Raw genomic sequence first — 14806 nt, 5'->3', positions numbered from 1 at the left:
TCCACTTTTGAAAAAAATTGAAGTAATGATGGGAATCCATTCTCTGCATACGTTTGCACCTCTATACGAATTTGTTTATTACAAAAACACCTTATTTCCTATGTAAATTTGACTTTCAATTTACGTATTCAAAACAATTACGCCTATTTCCACGGCACATAGGACGTTTTTTGCATTTTATTGAAAAATTGGGTAAGGTGGAAATAAGCTCTTTTGAAAAGACACTCTATGCAGAACCTATTTTAATGAGTTTTGGAGATACTTTCAATTCCGAAAGATTTATCTAGGAAAAATCATAGTCAACGCAACGAAGTTGCATGCAACATGTATATTAGTTTACAAAATATTTGGTAAATTAAATATGTTGTGTATATTTAATTTACCAAAAATTTTGTAAACTAATATACATGTTGCATCAAACCCGTGTCATGTAGTTCATGGCGTGAAATTTATGCCCATAAGTGTAAAGGGTCCGAGGGCACGCGTCCGTATTTATAACGTGGTAATGGGCGTAGGACAGCCCCTTAAGGTTGTTGTTAGAACTCCTCATTTGTAGGAAAAATGTGACAATGATAGATTTAATTTGAGTTTAAACGGTAATAATTAGCTAGTTTTACTTGGACTCAAATTTCATGTTTTTTTTTCTTTTTCGTTCTGTAATTTTCGCTAAACTGGCAGATTTTTTCCATTAAAAAACTACCTAAGTAAGCAAAGACTCGCTTACAAAAAGATTTAAAAAAATTATTACGATCAAAAAAATTAAGAGACGACTAGGTATTTTTATTCAATCTTCTCAAAGTTTCCCGACTTTATTATATCAAACCTCAAACGTCGAGACTAATTACGAACTTTCATCGGGAAATTATGAGGGTAGAAAAACAATTTATTAGATCGCGTGTCGTAAACAATTTGTTTTAGTTATCGTACGTGCGTATTTTTTGTGTAACATATGGCGCTGTGTTGCCATGTGCTCTTAATTTTATAGTCTCATTAATTTTATTATACTGTAAATTTTTTAAATTAAATATCATGGTCGGTTTTTGCGTTTTTTTTTAATTTTCAAAAACGTTTTTGATTGGTTAGAGTTTTGACTTTTGACGAATGGCGATATGTGAATAGACAAATCCCTGTCTAATGATCTCAGGAATCGGGAATGAAAAATGTATCGTCCAGTGTTTTTCAACCAGGGGGTTGTGAGTTATGACTTGTGACCAACAAGTTAAAAAACCCTGGCCTAAGCGAATGCTATCTTTAAAAATGTCTATAACAAAACAGTACTTATAACGAGGATTTAAATTGTTCTAACTGGATTTAAATAGAGGGATGTAACAAAGCATCGGTCCATCCATCACTGAGCGCCTGACATCACATAGATGTATGGATAACTAACGATCTTCGTTTTAAACTCGCTTCGTTCGGAAACTCGACGTTTTTATAATAATTAGTGGTAGTAAAGCTTTAAAACTTGTCCCGTATTAAAAACCTATTTCCTAAGCTAGAAGAAACATAGGAGAAATACATGGGAATACTTACAAAGTTACAACCAATTAGAGGTTAGTACTTAGTACCTACAGCTTTAAAGTGGAACAACCAAGAAACATGTTATTTTTCCTATCCTAGGAAATAGCTGAGAACTGAGAAGTAATTCACCCAAACGATGTACATGTAGATAATATTAGAAATTATATTCATTCTGAGCAAATTTAAAGGAGACAAAACAAGACCAACACAATGCACGCCTTATCAAAGTACAAAGACCTCTTATATGCTATGAAAATACTTGCAGCCGTTGAGGCAAACTGAAAAGACGAGAATTTTATAAAGAAGTCACATGATTGGCGTGTTTAAATATTTTGTCCTTAAATGGGAAATGTAGGAAGCTTATAATAAGTAAGTATCACATTATCGAGCAAAATAGAGTATTTTAGAATTAAAAGAACAACATTTGAGGCTAAGACGCTGTAATTGGGTCAGCCGGCGGTTTGGTTAATGTTTGGAAAGCCAAAGCCGCAAAGCACCTTCAAGATTTGTGTTACTCCAAGTGGTTTATATCGTATAATTTGTAATTTACCAGATTGTAATTAATTATGTTTTAAATTTAAACAAACACACTTTCAGAGCAATCAATTGAGGTTGTCCACCCTTCTTAGAATTTTCCTCTAACAAATAACGCTTTCTCGACAAAGTGTTAAGTATTATTTATTATGATATTTTATGCCGTTTGCTTAAATTTTCCTAAGATTTATTTTCACAATATACTTACTGTGACTTAAAACATACAACTTTCTTGCAGATTGCTTTATGAAAAATTAAAAAAAAAATCAATCAGCGCACTTCAATTTCTATTATCGAAGTGATAAGTTTCAGCGCACTTCGTCTACAAACTTCTTTTGTGCTGTAATAAATCAAACTCAAAGTACGTGATCTCAATGCAGTAATAAGGCTAATATTATTGTAGCAGGATTGTTCAGAAACTTTACAAAGTCCAAAAAAAAAAAAAAAACTAAAAACTCCACCGTCCTACGATTGTGCTATTCAAAGCTAATTAAAAGTACCTATTTTTGGCCGCCATGAAAAAGTAAGGTCTCTGATGTACGAGTCTTTCGTCTGTTTTATTAACTTGTTTCTGCATTCCTGATTCCAAACTTAATTTGATGGTAGGCCATTTTCATTTACAGACACAAAAAGAGTCGGTAGTTTTAAATTAGCTCAAATTTTGTACATTTTTCGTTTTCAGTTCTTAATTAGCCGGCCTTCAGTTTGTCTTCTGTCTGCCTGTATACCATGGCATTATGACTTATGTATATCTATTACTACAACGCAACGTGAATTAAAATTAAAAAAAAAGATAAATTCCATATTTGAAATAGCGTTCCACACAAAAAAAGTAACGAATGTGCGCAACAGTAATTTGAAGTAACTTGCCCACGGCTGAATGCACCGAGTTTGTTGACCCCCATCTGACCCTACACAGGAAGGATCTTATAATGGCAATTGATTTTGTTGGATCAAAAGAAAAATGTTTTGTGTGAGTCACGTACGATCTATTTAACATAATTAATGGCTGTTTTTGTTGCCTATTGTCTGCCATATTAATGTGGCATCATGCTCCAAAATTATATTCTTTTCATTCGACGCTCTGTTATTTTCTTACGAAATGCTTACGACTTTCTCCGGCGTCATCGAAGAAACAACTTTAGTACTAATGCGTCTGTGAGTTCTTAGCTTATGAAGTCGCTCACGTTTTTAAACCTTAGGTACTGTCATTTAGCTTAATATACTGGACTAGCTGTCCCGGCAAAGTAGTTTTGCCATAAAATGTTTTCCTGATTTTCTCTTGAAGTTTTTTTTTCTATGGACCTCACGAAGCCCGAGACCTATCCAACGAATGCAAAACCATGGAAATCGGTTCGTGGGTTCTGGAATTATAGCGTCAGGAAAGAAAACCCGACTTATTTTTATATATCATGATATGAGTATAACATGAAGCTAAAACAAAGGAGTATAAGGGTTGATTCAGACCGCAACGCGACGCGTAGTTGCATTTCTAAAATATGGATTTGACAGATACGCAAGACGTCTCACGCAATTGAAATCTGTCAAATCCACACAAATTTATGCCGCGCCGCGCCTCGCCTCGTCGCGTTGCGGTTTGAGTTGACCCTAAATATCTTGTGGAAATCGTACATTTCCCGCAACAAAAACTATCAAAATGATATGTCTAAGTATCTCCATACCAACATCTATACATTAATACGCAAGCGAAAAACTTTGTATCCCTTTTGCCGAAAAATGCGGAAACGTAGGTGAATGAAATTTTGCACAGTTATAGTTTATATAGTGAAGGAGTGCATCGAGCTAATATTATTTTCAAATTATGCTTTTATCATAGATTTTTTTAAGAAATAAAACATTACACACACTACAATACGCACACTCAAGAAGATGACAGATTTTTGAGTGACAAGCCTATACATACGAATTATACTCTTTTATTTATGGTTGAAGTCTGTTGACAACAAGTTGACAAATTGAAAATGGGTCATAGTTTTTTATTGAATCTTAGATACTATTAGACAATGCTTACACGGCCAGTCTGAGATCGGCTGAGTCCCAGAGACGAGAGTTGAAAAAATATATGATAAAGTCAATATTTTTTTACGAATTAAACGTAGTAGTCCTAATGTCGTTGAAACTAAGGTCGAATTTCGACCATTGGGCGATCTCTACTCTCTAGTTCATCTAAATCGGTTAGGTTTAGGATGATAAGGTGTGAAGCGGTAATAGACAGTCAGATATTATACTTTCGCATTTTTAAGTGAGGATATTAAACCAGAATGTCCTTACTCAAGCTTCAAACGTGACATAATATTATAACTTCAAGTAGGTGCATAATATCTGTTTAAGCTATAACATTTTCAATATTAAATTCCCAAATCCCCAAAGTCATATTTCAAAATGATTTGTGCAGCTTCGATAGCTTAAACGGATTTTAAAGAAAACATAAGCCGCATATCATGTGGGAGCACGGAGGATGCATAATGCATGCATGGAGACTTGAGGGTGTGTCGATGGCCATGTGTAACTTGACGGTAAACACGGCTGTAAAGTGTAAACACGATGATAGGTTTAATGTGTTTTGTAATGGTGTTGTTAAGTAAAACATGTTACTCGTTGGAAGTCGTCTCAGAAATTAAAGACTGCTAGATAATCGAAATTGTATTTTTAGTTTGATCGATGGTACTGCGGGGCTAAAATGGTCGTATAGCAATTCCCCTCAATCAATTCACAAAATGAATTGTCAAAACTGTCAAAGTCACGAATGTCAAATTAGTACGAATTTAGACCGACGAATTTAGAATTGGTCTAAATTTGACATTCGTGACTTTGACAATTTTGACTATTCATTTTGTGAATTGATTGAGAGGAATTGCTATACGACCATTTTAGCCTACGAGCATGGAGTAGGTTCATATTTTTAGACGACATTGCTATGCCAAATATCACGATTTGACCTGCAGTTGTACTTCGTGTCTCTTACAAGTTACATAACATAATATTATTCGTGCATAGGTACTTTTTTATCATTGCTATAATTATTTCATCAGAGAAATTACCGAACGTAACCCGACGAAATAACGTAGGTCCGTCCACATTTGCCCATGAATTAATTTCTCTCGTAGTATTTTCTATTTAAACGTCCAGTCTACATGATATAAGATATCCTACCTATACCTACATCTACGGGCTCCAAAACAAGCCCGGCGAAAAAAACTTTTTTTTCCAAATTCAAAATTTAAATTTCTATGTCTACATTTCCCTAATAGGTACCTGCACCAACCATACCAACCAACGCATGACAGATATTTTTTTTATTACAGATTAGGCAGAGGCGCGGCATACGCGTGCTCCGAAGGCGAGGGTAACGCGCCCAAGTCGTGCTGCGGGAGGCCCCCTTTGCGGCTCTGCGTGCTGTTCCTGGGTGTGGTGGGGGCCTGCCTGGTGGCCGCGGGGGCCGTGCTCGGCGCGCTGCGGCCCCATCCGAAAGCGCCACTAACGTTGCTGCTGCTTATGATAGGTTAGTAATTAGTTCTCGTTTTTAATTGGGACCCAAAAGCTGTTAAGGCTTGCTGTTCATAGTGCAGCTTATGGTAGGTCAGCAATTTTTTTATTGGGTCCAAAGAGCGAATTCTATGGACAGAATTAATCGTCTAAGTAAAGAAGTTTAGCAGAAAAAAATGCATAAATAAAAGTTAAAAACAGAGGCATATATATAGAATCTAGAAATGCCAGATAGCAGCTATTATTACAGCAAACAGACTATTTTAGGTTTGATCATTTCTATTTATGGCATTTTATGGCAAATCAACTGATTTCTAATACTCATAATTTTTGTCCAATCGCCGTACACATATTTGGAACAATAAGAGAAAAAGTAACCACCTTTGTAAAATATAATATTGTACCAAATTAATCGAAAATCGCTCTTCCACAATTCCAAATAAAATAACAATAAAGGCAATACGTAAAATTGGAATTTCACAAGCAGATAAATGAAAAACCGTATAAAACTTGGAAACATGTTGAATATTTAAAGTTGATATTACATAGAGAATGTAGGGCGAGTATAAATTCAGGCTCTGACAAAGCCTTTGATAATCGTTTCACAGTTCACTTCATTTTCCACGGTTTTTCATTTCACAATCGATTAATTTTATCTTTTTTATGCACGAGCATAAAAATAAAAAGAAATTAGTGTCTCATTCATATTATAATCAAAGTCAAATATTTCGCGCCTATCGAGCGGGAAGCGAAGCGAAAGCGTACTTTTTAAAATATAGGAAACTCAGTTTCGAAATTTATCTACACTTCTACAGCAAGGCTTATAAAGAAAACAAGATCTTAAAAAAATCTTAGAAACTGTAAATATGCATTTTTATAGAGTCCAACCACGATACATTCAACATGAAGTTTAGCGATTGTCCTCGCAAAGCCATGTACAACCATCATTCTGTTTGATTGCCTATTAGGCACTTTGACAGGCCGATGTCCACACACTACGCCGCGCCGTGGTATTCATGGGTCAATCAACCGACCAATATAGCTTGTCAGTCGCTAGACGTGTTGATATGTAGAGCTTGGTTGAGTTGGTTAGACAGGGACTTAGCCAAATGACGTAGACGTGCCGTATCTAGTCGTTATTTGCGGTCCCTCTCTATAATAAAATGTAGTAAAATAAGCTAACGACAGTACTCACTGAATATTACTGTAACTAACTAAGTAATTTGGCTTTGTCCCTTATAAACGGTAAATTAAGTACTACAGTAAACTTATAACTACTTTGTGAGAAGTTTTTTTACTAAGTATAATACTGAGTTTTGAGTTTTAAATACGACAGTAAAAAAGATATTATCTAAAATCAAATTAATTAATTTTTAAACGTTTATGCAATAATTATACTGTACACCACCCCTCTGGGACAAATTGAGGAGCTGGGGAACAGAACCGAATAAGTCCGCGAGAAAAAAAAGTATCAACTGTTACTACTAATACTGAACTAATCCGGTTTTGTTTGAAAACGGACTTTTAAAGCCTTTTTAACCAGTTTTAATTTAAAATATTAACAGGGATTGACGCAGATGGGTCAAGAGAAGTCGATTTGAAAAAAAATTCTTTCGCACTCTGATGGACTTGTCCGGTTTGGTTCGCTCAATTAAAATGTAAATTATTTTTATCAATAATGTAACTAAATTACAATAACATTGTTATTTAATAAGCGTTAACTGCAAAACATTTCCATTTTTCAACTTGCAGAAAGCGCAGTTGTTTGGTACCGTTTCCTATATTCAGTAACTTTTTCGGGTAACAGCGTAGTCAATAGACTTTCCACTGCAGCATTTTGTTTTCTGTTCAGTTATTGAAGGCACAGTCTACGTTCCTATTTTTTCATCACGGAATTTATAGAAGAATCAACTTTATGTTGTTATTAATAAGGTTTATTGGACTGTAGTTTTGAACAATCGCTTGTGACCAACTTCACACGTCAATCGTGACACGTGAAGTTGCCGAGTGATAGGTACAAATTGCGGGACACATCGGAACAACATCATTTGTGTCTAACGCTAATGAAAATCCAATTAATCCGCCTCCAAAACTCATTGGAAGTTTAATTGAAAACTTCACTGCGCTGTAATGAGATTTCGGACTTGTTATTGTCATACGAACGTGCCCTTTTCAATTGTGTCCCTAATTGCGGCGCTCTGTTTGTTGTCAACTTATGAGACCTCTCGTGCGATAAGTAATTTGTTTGTGATTGAGGAAAATTAAGAAAAAGACACCTACATTTTTAGGTGCTTTTCATCAGATAAATTAATTAATAGGCCTACAATCTACAATCTACAACTGATTCGTTTGTGATTGAGGAAAATTAAGAAAAAGACACCTACATTTTTAGGTCATCATTTACATCAGATAAATTAATTATTAGGCTCTACAACGCATATTTTGTATTTTGCTTTTCATCTGAGAAACTGTACGAAGTGGACATACTACGTTGTTTAGCCGAGTAATGTCGAGTCAATATTCATTGTGACTTGAAGGCTAGGCTAGGCAGCGACGTAACTATCTATTCTAGATACGTTCTGCCACTTTTTATAAACCTGGCAGGTTTAGTTGTTGGTAACCTTGACTAGCTAACAGCTATAATCACATTAGAAACCCATGTCTCAAAAGTTTTACCCATTGTAATTCCCTTAAAACTGCTGGTTTATATTATGAGACCAAACCAATTACCATCTACTGCCTACTAATTACTACCTTATCTTCTTCTAGGTATAGGCATAGTGCTAGTAACAGCAGCGGGACTCGCCTGGCGTCTCGGCGCCCGCGATGCCCCCTGCGCGCTGCTCGGGCTCCGTCGGGCGTCTTGCCGCCGGCTGGTACCGCGGCTGCCTCCGAGCTACGCGCGCCCTCATCATCCCTACGCGGCGATGTTGTACCCAGAGTTTCATTACCGGCCGCCGCCGCCGACCTACCAGGCGTCCATGCAAGAATATAGACTGAGGTATGTGGGATATGGAGGCGCAAAGGAAGATCTTCTCACCGAGCGAGGTGGTATGCCCGGTCAGGCCGGAGCCCCAAGAGATACATTTCAGCTGTCGTATATATACAGACGCACTTGGAAAACTTCGATAGCGCGATGCAGGAATGTTAGTAATGATAGAGTCAGTTGATATTGCAACGTAACGAGGCGATGTGTTTTAAATGAGCCTTTCTTAACTAAACTTACTACACAAGAATGATATACTTTGGATTATCAGAATTGGGCTGCCTGTTCCAATTTTGAATGGCTCTTTTAAAAATGCATCGCATCCCCTTGTGATTTTACCAATATGTAAGCCTTACCGGCCCCCTAGACGAGCAATTTTATTGTCAATATCACGCTTAAATTTTATTGAATGGTTTATTGACAATTAAATTGGCGTTGTTTAATATCAACCCTAGACGGTTATAATACCTAAGGAATATTACGCGATACGTGATATTGACAAGAAAATTGCTTGTCTTTACGGATATAACTCTACAATAGAGCCTACCCTTTCCTTTGTAGGCCTTTGTTACCTTCATCGGTTTCTAGCTCTCATTTCTAGTATTCTCTATAACCGGCCGCCCAGGCCCCAGGTCCCCAGGACCTGGGCGGCCGGATATAGAGATAAAAGTTGAATTAGATATTATACATAGACAGCATACTTAAAATACTTTCGTTTGTATATTTTGCATAATACTAGAAATGAGAGCTAGAAATCGATAAAGGTTACAAAGGCCTACAAAGGAAAGGGTAGGCTCTATTGTAGAGTTATATCCGTAAAAACGTTCGGGGTTACTACTACTAGAGAACTATAATTAAGTACATAAAAGAAAGGTATACTTAATGGTTATTATTGCCATGCTTTGGTTTCCGACAATTCACATCAAAATCGTCACACTTAGGGTGGGTTCCACCAACTTACTTTAACTATAACTTTAACTACAATGCAAAATGTCCAATCTTAGTTAAAGTTAAAAATAGACGCCATCAAGACGCCATATTTAACCATAACCATAGAGCTCGACAAGGCTTTAAATGCACGTAGCGAAAAAAGGAACTAACGCAGCTGTCATCATACAAAAACGCCATTTTTGACAGTTCTCCTTTACCAGCTGCGCCCGCACCCACGTTCTTATAAAGCCTTGTAGGACCAGCAACGTCTTCTGTCAAATTCTGTGGTCAAAGTTAAGGTTAAAGTTAAATTAGCCTTAACTATAACCGTAACTTTAACTTTAGCCACGCCTCTGGTGCAACCCAACCTTAAATGATTAGGTACCGGATTAATTTGTTTCCGTTACATTACCTAACCTGTGCTTTTGAGTGGAACCCCTTTTGCGCAGGAGGATACATTTCTATAATATTATCTATCTTTGAATAAATCCTCTACACACAAAATGTGGTCTAAATTCTAAACTATGAGCATTAAAACTCAGTTCGTATTTCAGCAGCTAAATATTGTGAGCAGTTACTAGTTACAGTGAAAATTGTTGCTCAAATAGTTTGGCACATATTTTACCCGAATAGGTATAGTTGCCGACCTTTTTGCACCATTTGTGCGTTATTGCAACTCGCGTTAGGTTCAAGGGCGTCGCCAGCCGATGGCGCAGGGGGGGGCAAGTTGACTTTACCTACTACAGTCTACAATTCATACTTTACTCACTCTCTAATAAATGAGAAAAGTAGGTATGAATTGTAGGTAAAGTCGACAGCACATGAAACTTTTCACTTGTACTACGAGCCTTACATCTATTACCAGATTTTAATATTATAGTGGTCGTTGCTTTTGCATTATATTTGGCAACGTTTTTTAGAGTCTCTAGGGGGGAGCTGCCCCTCCCTGCCCCCCCCCCCCCCCCCCTGGCGACGCCCTTGGTTAGGTTAAAGGTACACTGTTTATGAAAGGGTTTACTAATTTGTCTCACCCTGTATGAAGTGAATATAAATCTTATATATTTAAACGAGCAATTCTTGTATATATATAAATCTATAATTGGAATCTCGGAATCGGCTTCAACGATTTTCATGAAATTTAGTATATAGGGGGTTTCGGGGGCGATAAATCGATCTAGCTAGGAATCATTTTCAGAAAATGTCTTTTTATTCGTGTTTTATCGATAATCGATAAACTGAAAAATATGACTCTTCCTGACATCTATTGGCGAATAATAATACTATTTTGTTAGCAACTAATTGTTTTAATGACCAGCAGATGGCGTTATTAAGTAACAAGAAGCCAATGAGTGTTTGCTATACCGAGCAAAGCTCGGTCATCCAGGTACTATATAATATAATACTAGTTTAGGCGTAGATTTTATTATTACTTATTTTAGACAAAGAAACTACTGCCTAAGTACCAAATAAAGCCAATATAAAATTGAAAATACATTGAAAAGCTAAATTTTTATCCGCATGACGACAGTGCTTGCCCGAAACTCTACATTTCAAGAGCTTGTGTTTTATAGACTTTAATACGTACCTACATAATAATATTATATATACATCTATACTCAATAGGTACATACATATAAATAAAATTGGAGTGTCTGTTTGTAATAATGAAAGAACCGTTTTTTACTACATGCATATGAATGTATGTAGGCTACATACACCAAAACAACATTTTTTACAATTTTTGTCTGTATGTCTGTCTGTCTGTTTGTTCCGGCTAATCTCCGTAATGGCTGGAGCGATTTTGACGGGACTTTTTTTGGCAGATAGCTGATGTAGTATGGAATAACTTAGGCTACTTTTTAACCGACTTCCGAAAAGGAGGATGATATATTTTACTTTTTTTGTATATTTTGTCCTCGGGCAACTACGCCATTTGTGGACCGATTTTCAAAATTCTTTTGTTGTTGTATGAGCTGATGTAGCCCGATTTCGGTAACATGATCACAAAAGTGGTGATCTGATGATGCGATCCATGAGAAATCGATGGGACTCCTTGAAATTCATATAGAAACATATTATAGTGATTTTACGTTTTTCTGAAGGATTTCAAGCTTAAACTACCAAAAAATAAGAATTTGCGTCGAAGTATACCCTGGTTCCGAAGGTCCTATACAGAACTTTTGAATCCTTATAAATACATATTCGGAAATTTCGGCGTTGTTTCAACAACTAAAAGCTTATTATTATGTCAATGTGTTAATTATAATATCATCATCATAACTATAATAATGCCATATCTTCACATTATTATCAAAACTCTTGCCTTTGATTAATAATTATACACCATTACAACATTAATGCAGATTCTATATAATAAAACACAGGTTTATTATATAGAAAGAGTGGAAGAGGCGAAGTCAGTCAGTCAGTCCCCCAAACTAGGCGAGTGTAATAACTCGCCTAGTTTGGGGGACCGTTATTTGTTAAAATGTTTGTAAAATTAATTTGTAAAATTATCATGGTGAATAAAGACTTTTGTATTTTGTATTTGTATTTTTGTATTTTGTTTTGTGGGATATTAGTGCCTAAAAACCGCATTAGGCAAATCACATTTTATAGTAAAGTCCGTTCACGTTAGTATTTTAAGTGTTTGCGTACGTGTGAATTGGTGTGTGTGCGTATGCTTGTGTGTGTGTGTCTGTGTTTTTTTTTAATAATTATTAATTAGTCTGGGAGATAATTAGTTATTCTGTCTCTTCATAATTTAAAGTTTGCAGCTATTCATTCAAATTTTACAAAATATATGCCTAAGCCCCTGATTTGCGCGTTAACTATTCAATGGAACAACTATTAACTAAAGTTTACGCGGGCGAAGTCGCGGGCAACAGCTAACTACTTTAATAAAAAATATAACCAATTTTTTTTTCATTTCCAGGTTACTTCTCCTAGACAGAAGTGCGCCCGCGATATCGCCGCCCCCCACGTACCGGTCCAACTCAGCTAGTCTACTCAGGTACTAATGATAAGTCAACACAAACACAATTACCGCCGAATCGAAGGAGCGATTAATTAAACATCGAAAGTTATTTTACTGTTTACTAGTGCCTATAGCAAAGAGATAAGAGTCATTTTATGGAAACGGCGAGGTAACACAACTCCGAACAGACTACAACAAATCGCAGACGAAAAAAAACACCGTTTGTTTAATCTGTGAAACGGGATGTTTTCTTTTTCATGCGAAAGAGCGTTCATATTTGCCAATTCTGTTTCAATACATTTTACTTTTTGTTTCAATGATTATAAATTTTATTATGCTTTACATTTTAATTCAATGTTGGTTAATGGCAATGGTAATGGTAAAAACTTTAAATTTTATTGATGACGAGCTTTTTTGTTTACGTCGACTATTTTTAACAAAATAATTTTATTTTTTCAGAGGGACAACGGGAGCCGGTTGGTGTGGGTCCGAGTACAGTGGACCACCATCGTACCGCGCCCCCCGCGCGGACCCCCCCGTCGCAGTCACAGACGCACTCCCGTCTATCACGCCCATAGAACTCAAATACAACGACACCATAGAAGCCCTGCCCAAGCCCACCGAGCAGGAGAAGGACCCCGACGAGCATTTGGTCACAATCGTGCACACGGACGCGCAGCCCGTCATCGTAACCGTGTCCGGGTCGCCGGCGCTCAACGAAACGCATTCACCGCCGCCTTCCGAAATCGACATACTGGCACATTTATAACGCAAATGAACAATTTCAAATTTCGAAGGAAGAATGTTGCGATTTCTGTGCCACTGTGACAACGACGTAAAAAAGTTAACAGTTCGAATTTCAAAATATGTGGTTCGAATCGAGTTTGAATTGTTTAGTTTCGGTGAATAAGAATTGAAATATTTAAACTGATGTTAAACTTTTATAGCGACGACGGTAGTTTTTATAATTGTCTGCCCATTTCGAGAACAAAGTAAAGTACCTGTAGATAAGTTTATATTGTGTAAATAGAAATTTGTAAGCTGCGGAACATCCGGACATTATTTTATGTAAATAATCGAAGCAGATTTATAATAATGTAGAGTAATCTGTATTGTATTATATTTCCAATGAAGTATTTAAAGCCAAAATTACACCATAATGTACAACTGATGCGTGTTAATATACCTAGTGCCAATGTATAATATATTCTGTTAATGAGCATTTCCAACGCCAGATGTTATTTCAATTAATTTTATTCATACTCTAATAAATTGATTCGATGTGGTTTGTTCGACCCCAATTCAGAATGGCTACATAAAGTCTAAAATGTTTTTTGAATGGGCAAAATGATTGATAATGTAGTTCCTCAGTTAATATCAAATTCATTTGATGTACCTAATTAGAGCAAGTGAAGCGAACGAGCAAAATTTTGCGTCTAGAATTATTTTGGCGTACCAAATGAGTTTTAATTTATAGAAGGCAAGTGCGTTCTTTTATTTATTTTTACTAATTTGTTTCTGCAAAATGCGGCTAGACACCATTAAATTGTGTTATATTGACCTAACTTTGCCATTTAGCTTAGACAAATAATGTTTTATCTAAGTCTTATTTCAGAAGATGTAAGACATTGTAAATACTTAATCCATGTTTTACTTTCGTTAATAACTTAATAATGGTATAAAGAGTCACACATTTACAAATAATATATGTACATTAAAGAGGCTATCTAATAGGATAAAAAATCGAAAGGCTACGGCAAAAGACCGTTTTATAAAACATCGATTTTAATTTATTTTTTTGTTAAAAAACACAATTTTTGTTTTCATGAATTAAAATTTGATGATTGTAAATGCGTGACAATTTCCAAATTATTATTTAGTTCATTAATAAAATGTATAAAAAATAAGTGATGTTTTAGAATATTATGTAACCTATTAGGTTTCTTTACTATAAAAAATAATATTATTATGTAATTATTAAATAATTGTAAATAACGTTATTAGTCGTGTAAGGATAATAATAATAAAAATCTTTAGTGAATCTATGCTTTTTATTATTATTACTTTCAAACCTTTAAAGTATAAAGCTACGAAGACAGAAGACTCAAAACGGAATAAATATTCGTATAATTATTAGGTGGGTAATTATACTTACAGGGAAGTTATAAAAATATTAGAATTAGTGGATAGGTCGCAAAAACTGGACGCAAAAACCTCTTCGCTCTTTAAAGGCCCTCCCCCACCACAGGCGCGTTATTATAACTAGGTCGATAATATCGCATGCGTTATTGCGATATCTGTTTTCAGTAGGTACATTTTGTATTAGGATGGTCATGACGTATATTATATAT

The 14806-nt window shown here is 35.7% G+C and overlaps 1 protein-coding gene across 1 annotated transcript in view; it reads left to right on the top strand.

The window, feature by feature from the left end:
* The window catches only part of LOC121732693, a 136293-nt gene extending 121966 nt beyond the window's left edge, over window positions 1–14327 (top strand). Inside the window, exons 3-6 of the mRNA XM_042122644.1 lie at window positions 5382–5578; window positions 8332–8563; window positions 12414–12491; window positions 12915–14327. Of these exons, the coding sequence (XP_041978578.1) occupies window positions 5382–5578; window positions 8332–8563; window positions 12414–12491; window positions 12915–13224 (817 nt within the window). The 3' untranslated portion in view covers window positions 13225–14327. The remainder of the gene's footprint in view (window positions 1–5381; window positions 5579–8331; window positions 8564–12413; window positions 12492–12914) is intronic.
* The last annotated feature ends 479 nt before the right edge of the window (window positions 14328–14806 follow it).

Source organism: Aricia agestis, chromosome 12, assembly GCF_905147365.1.
Source record: "Aricia agestis chromosome 12, ilAriAges1.1, whole genome shotgun sequence".
NCBI lineage: Eukaryota > Metazoa > Arthropoda > Insecta > Lepidoptera > Lycaenidae > Aricia > Aricia agestis.
Note: the sequence above shows the minus strand (reverse complement) of the source record. Positions and strands in the feature narration are given on the sequence as shown.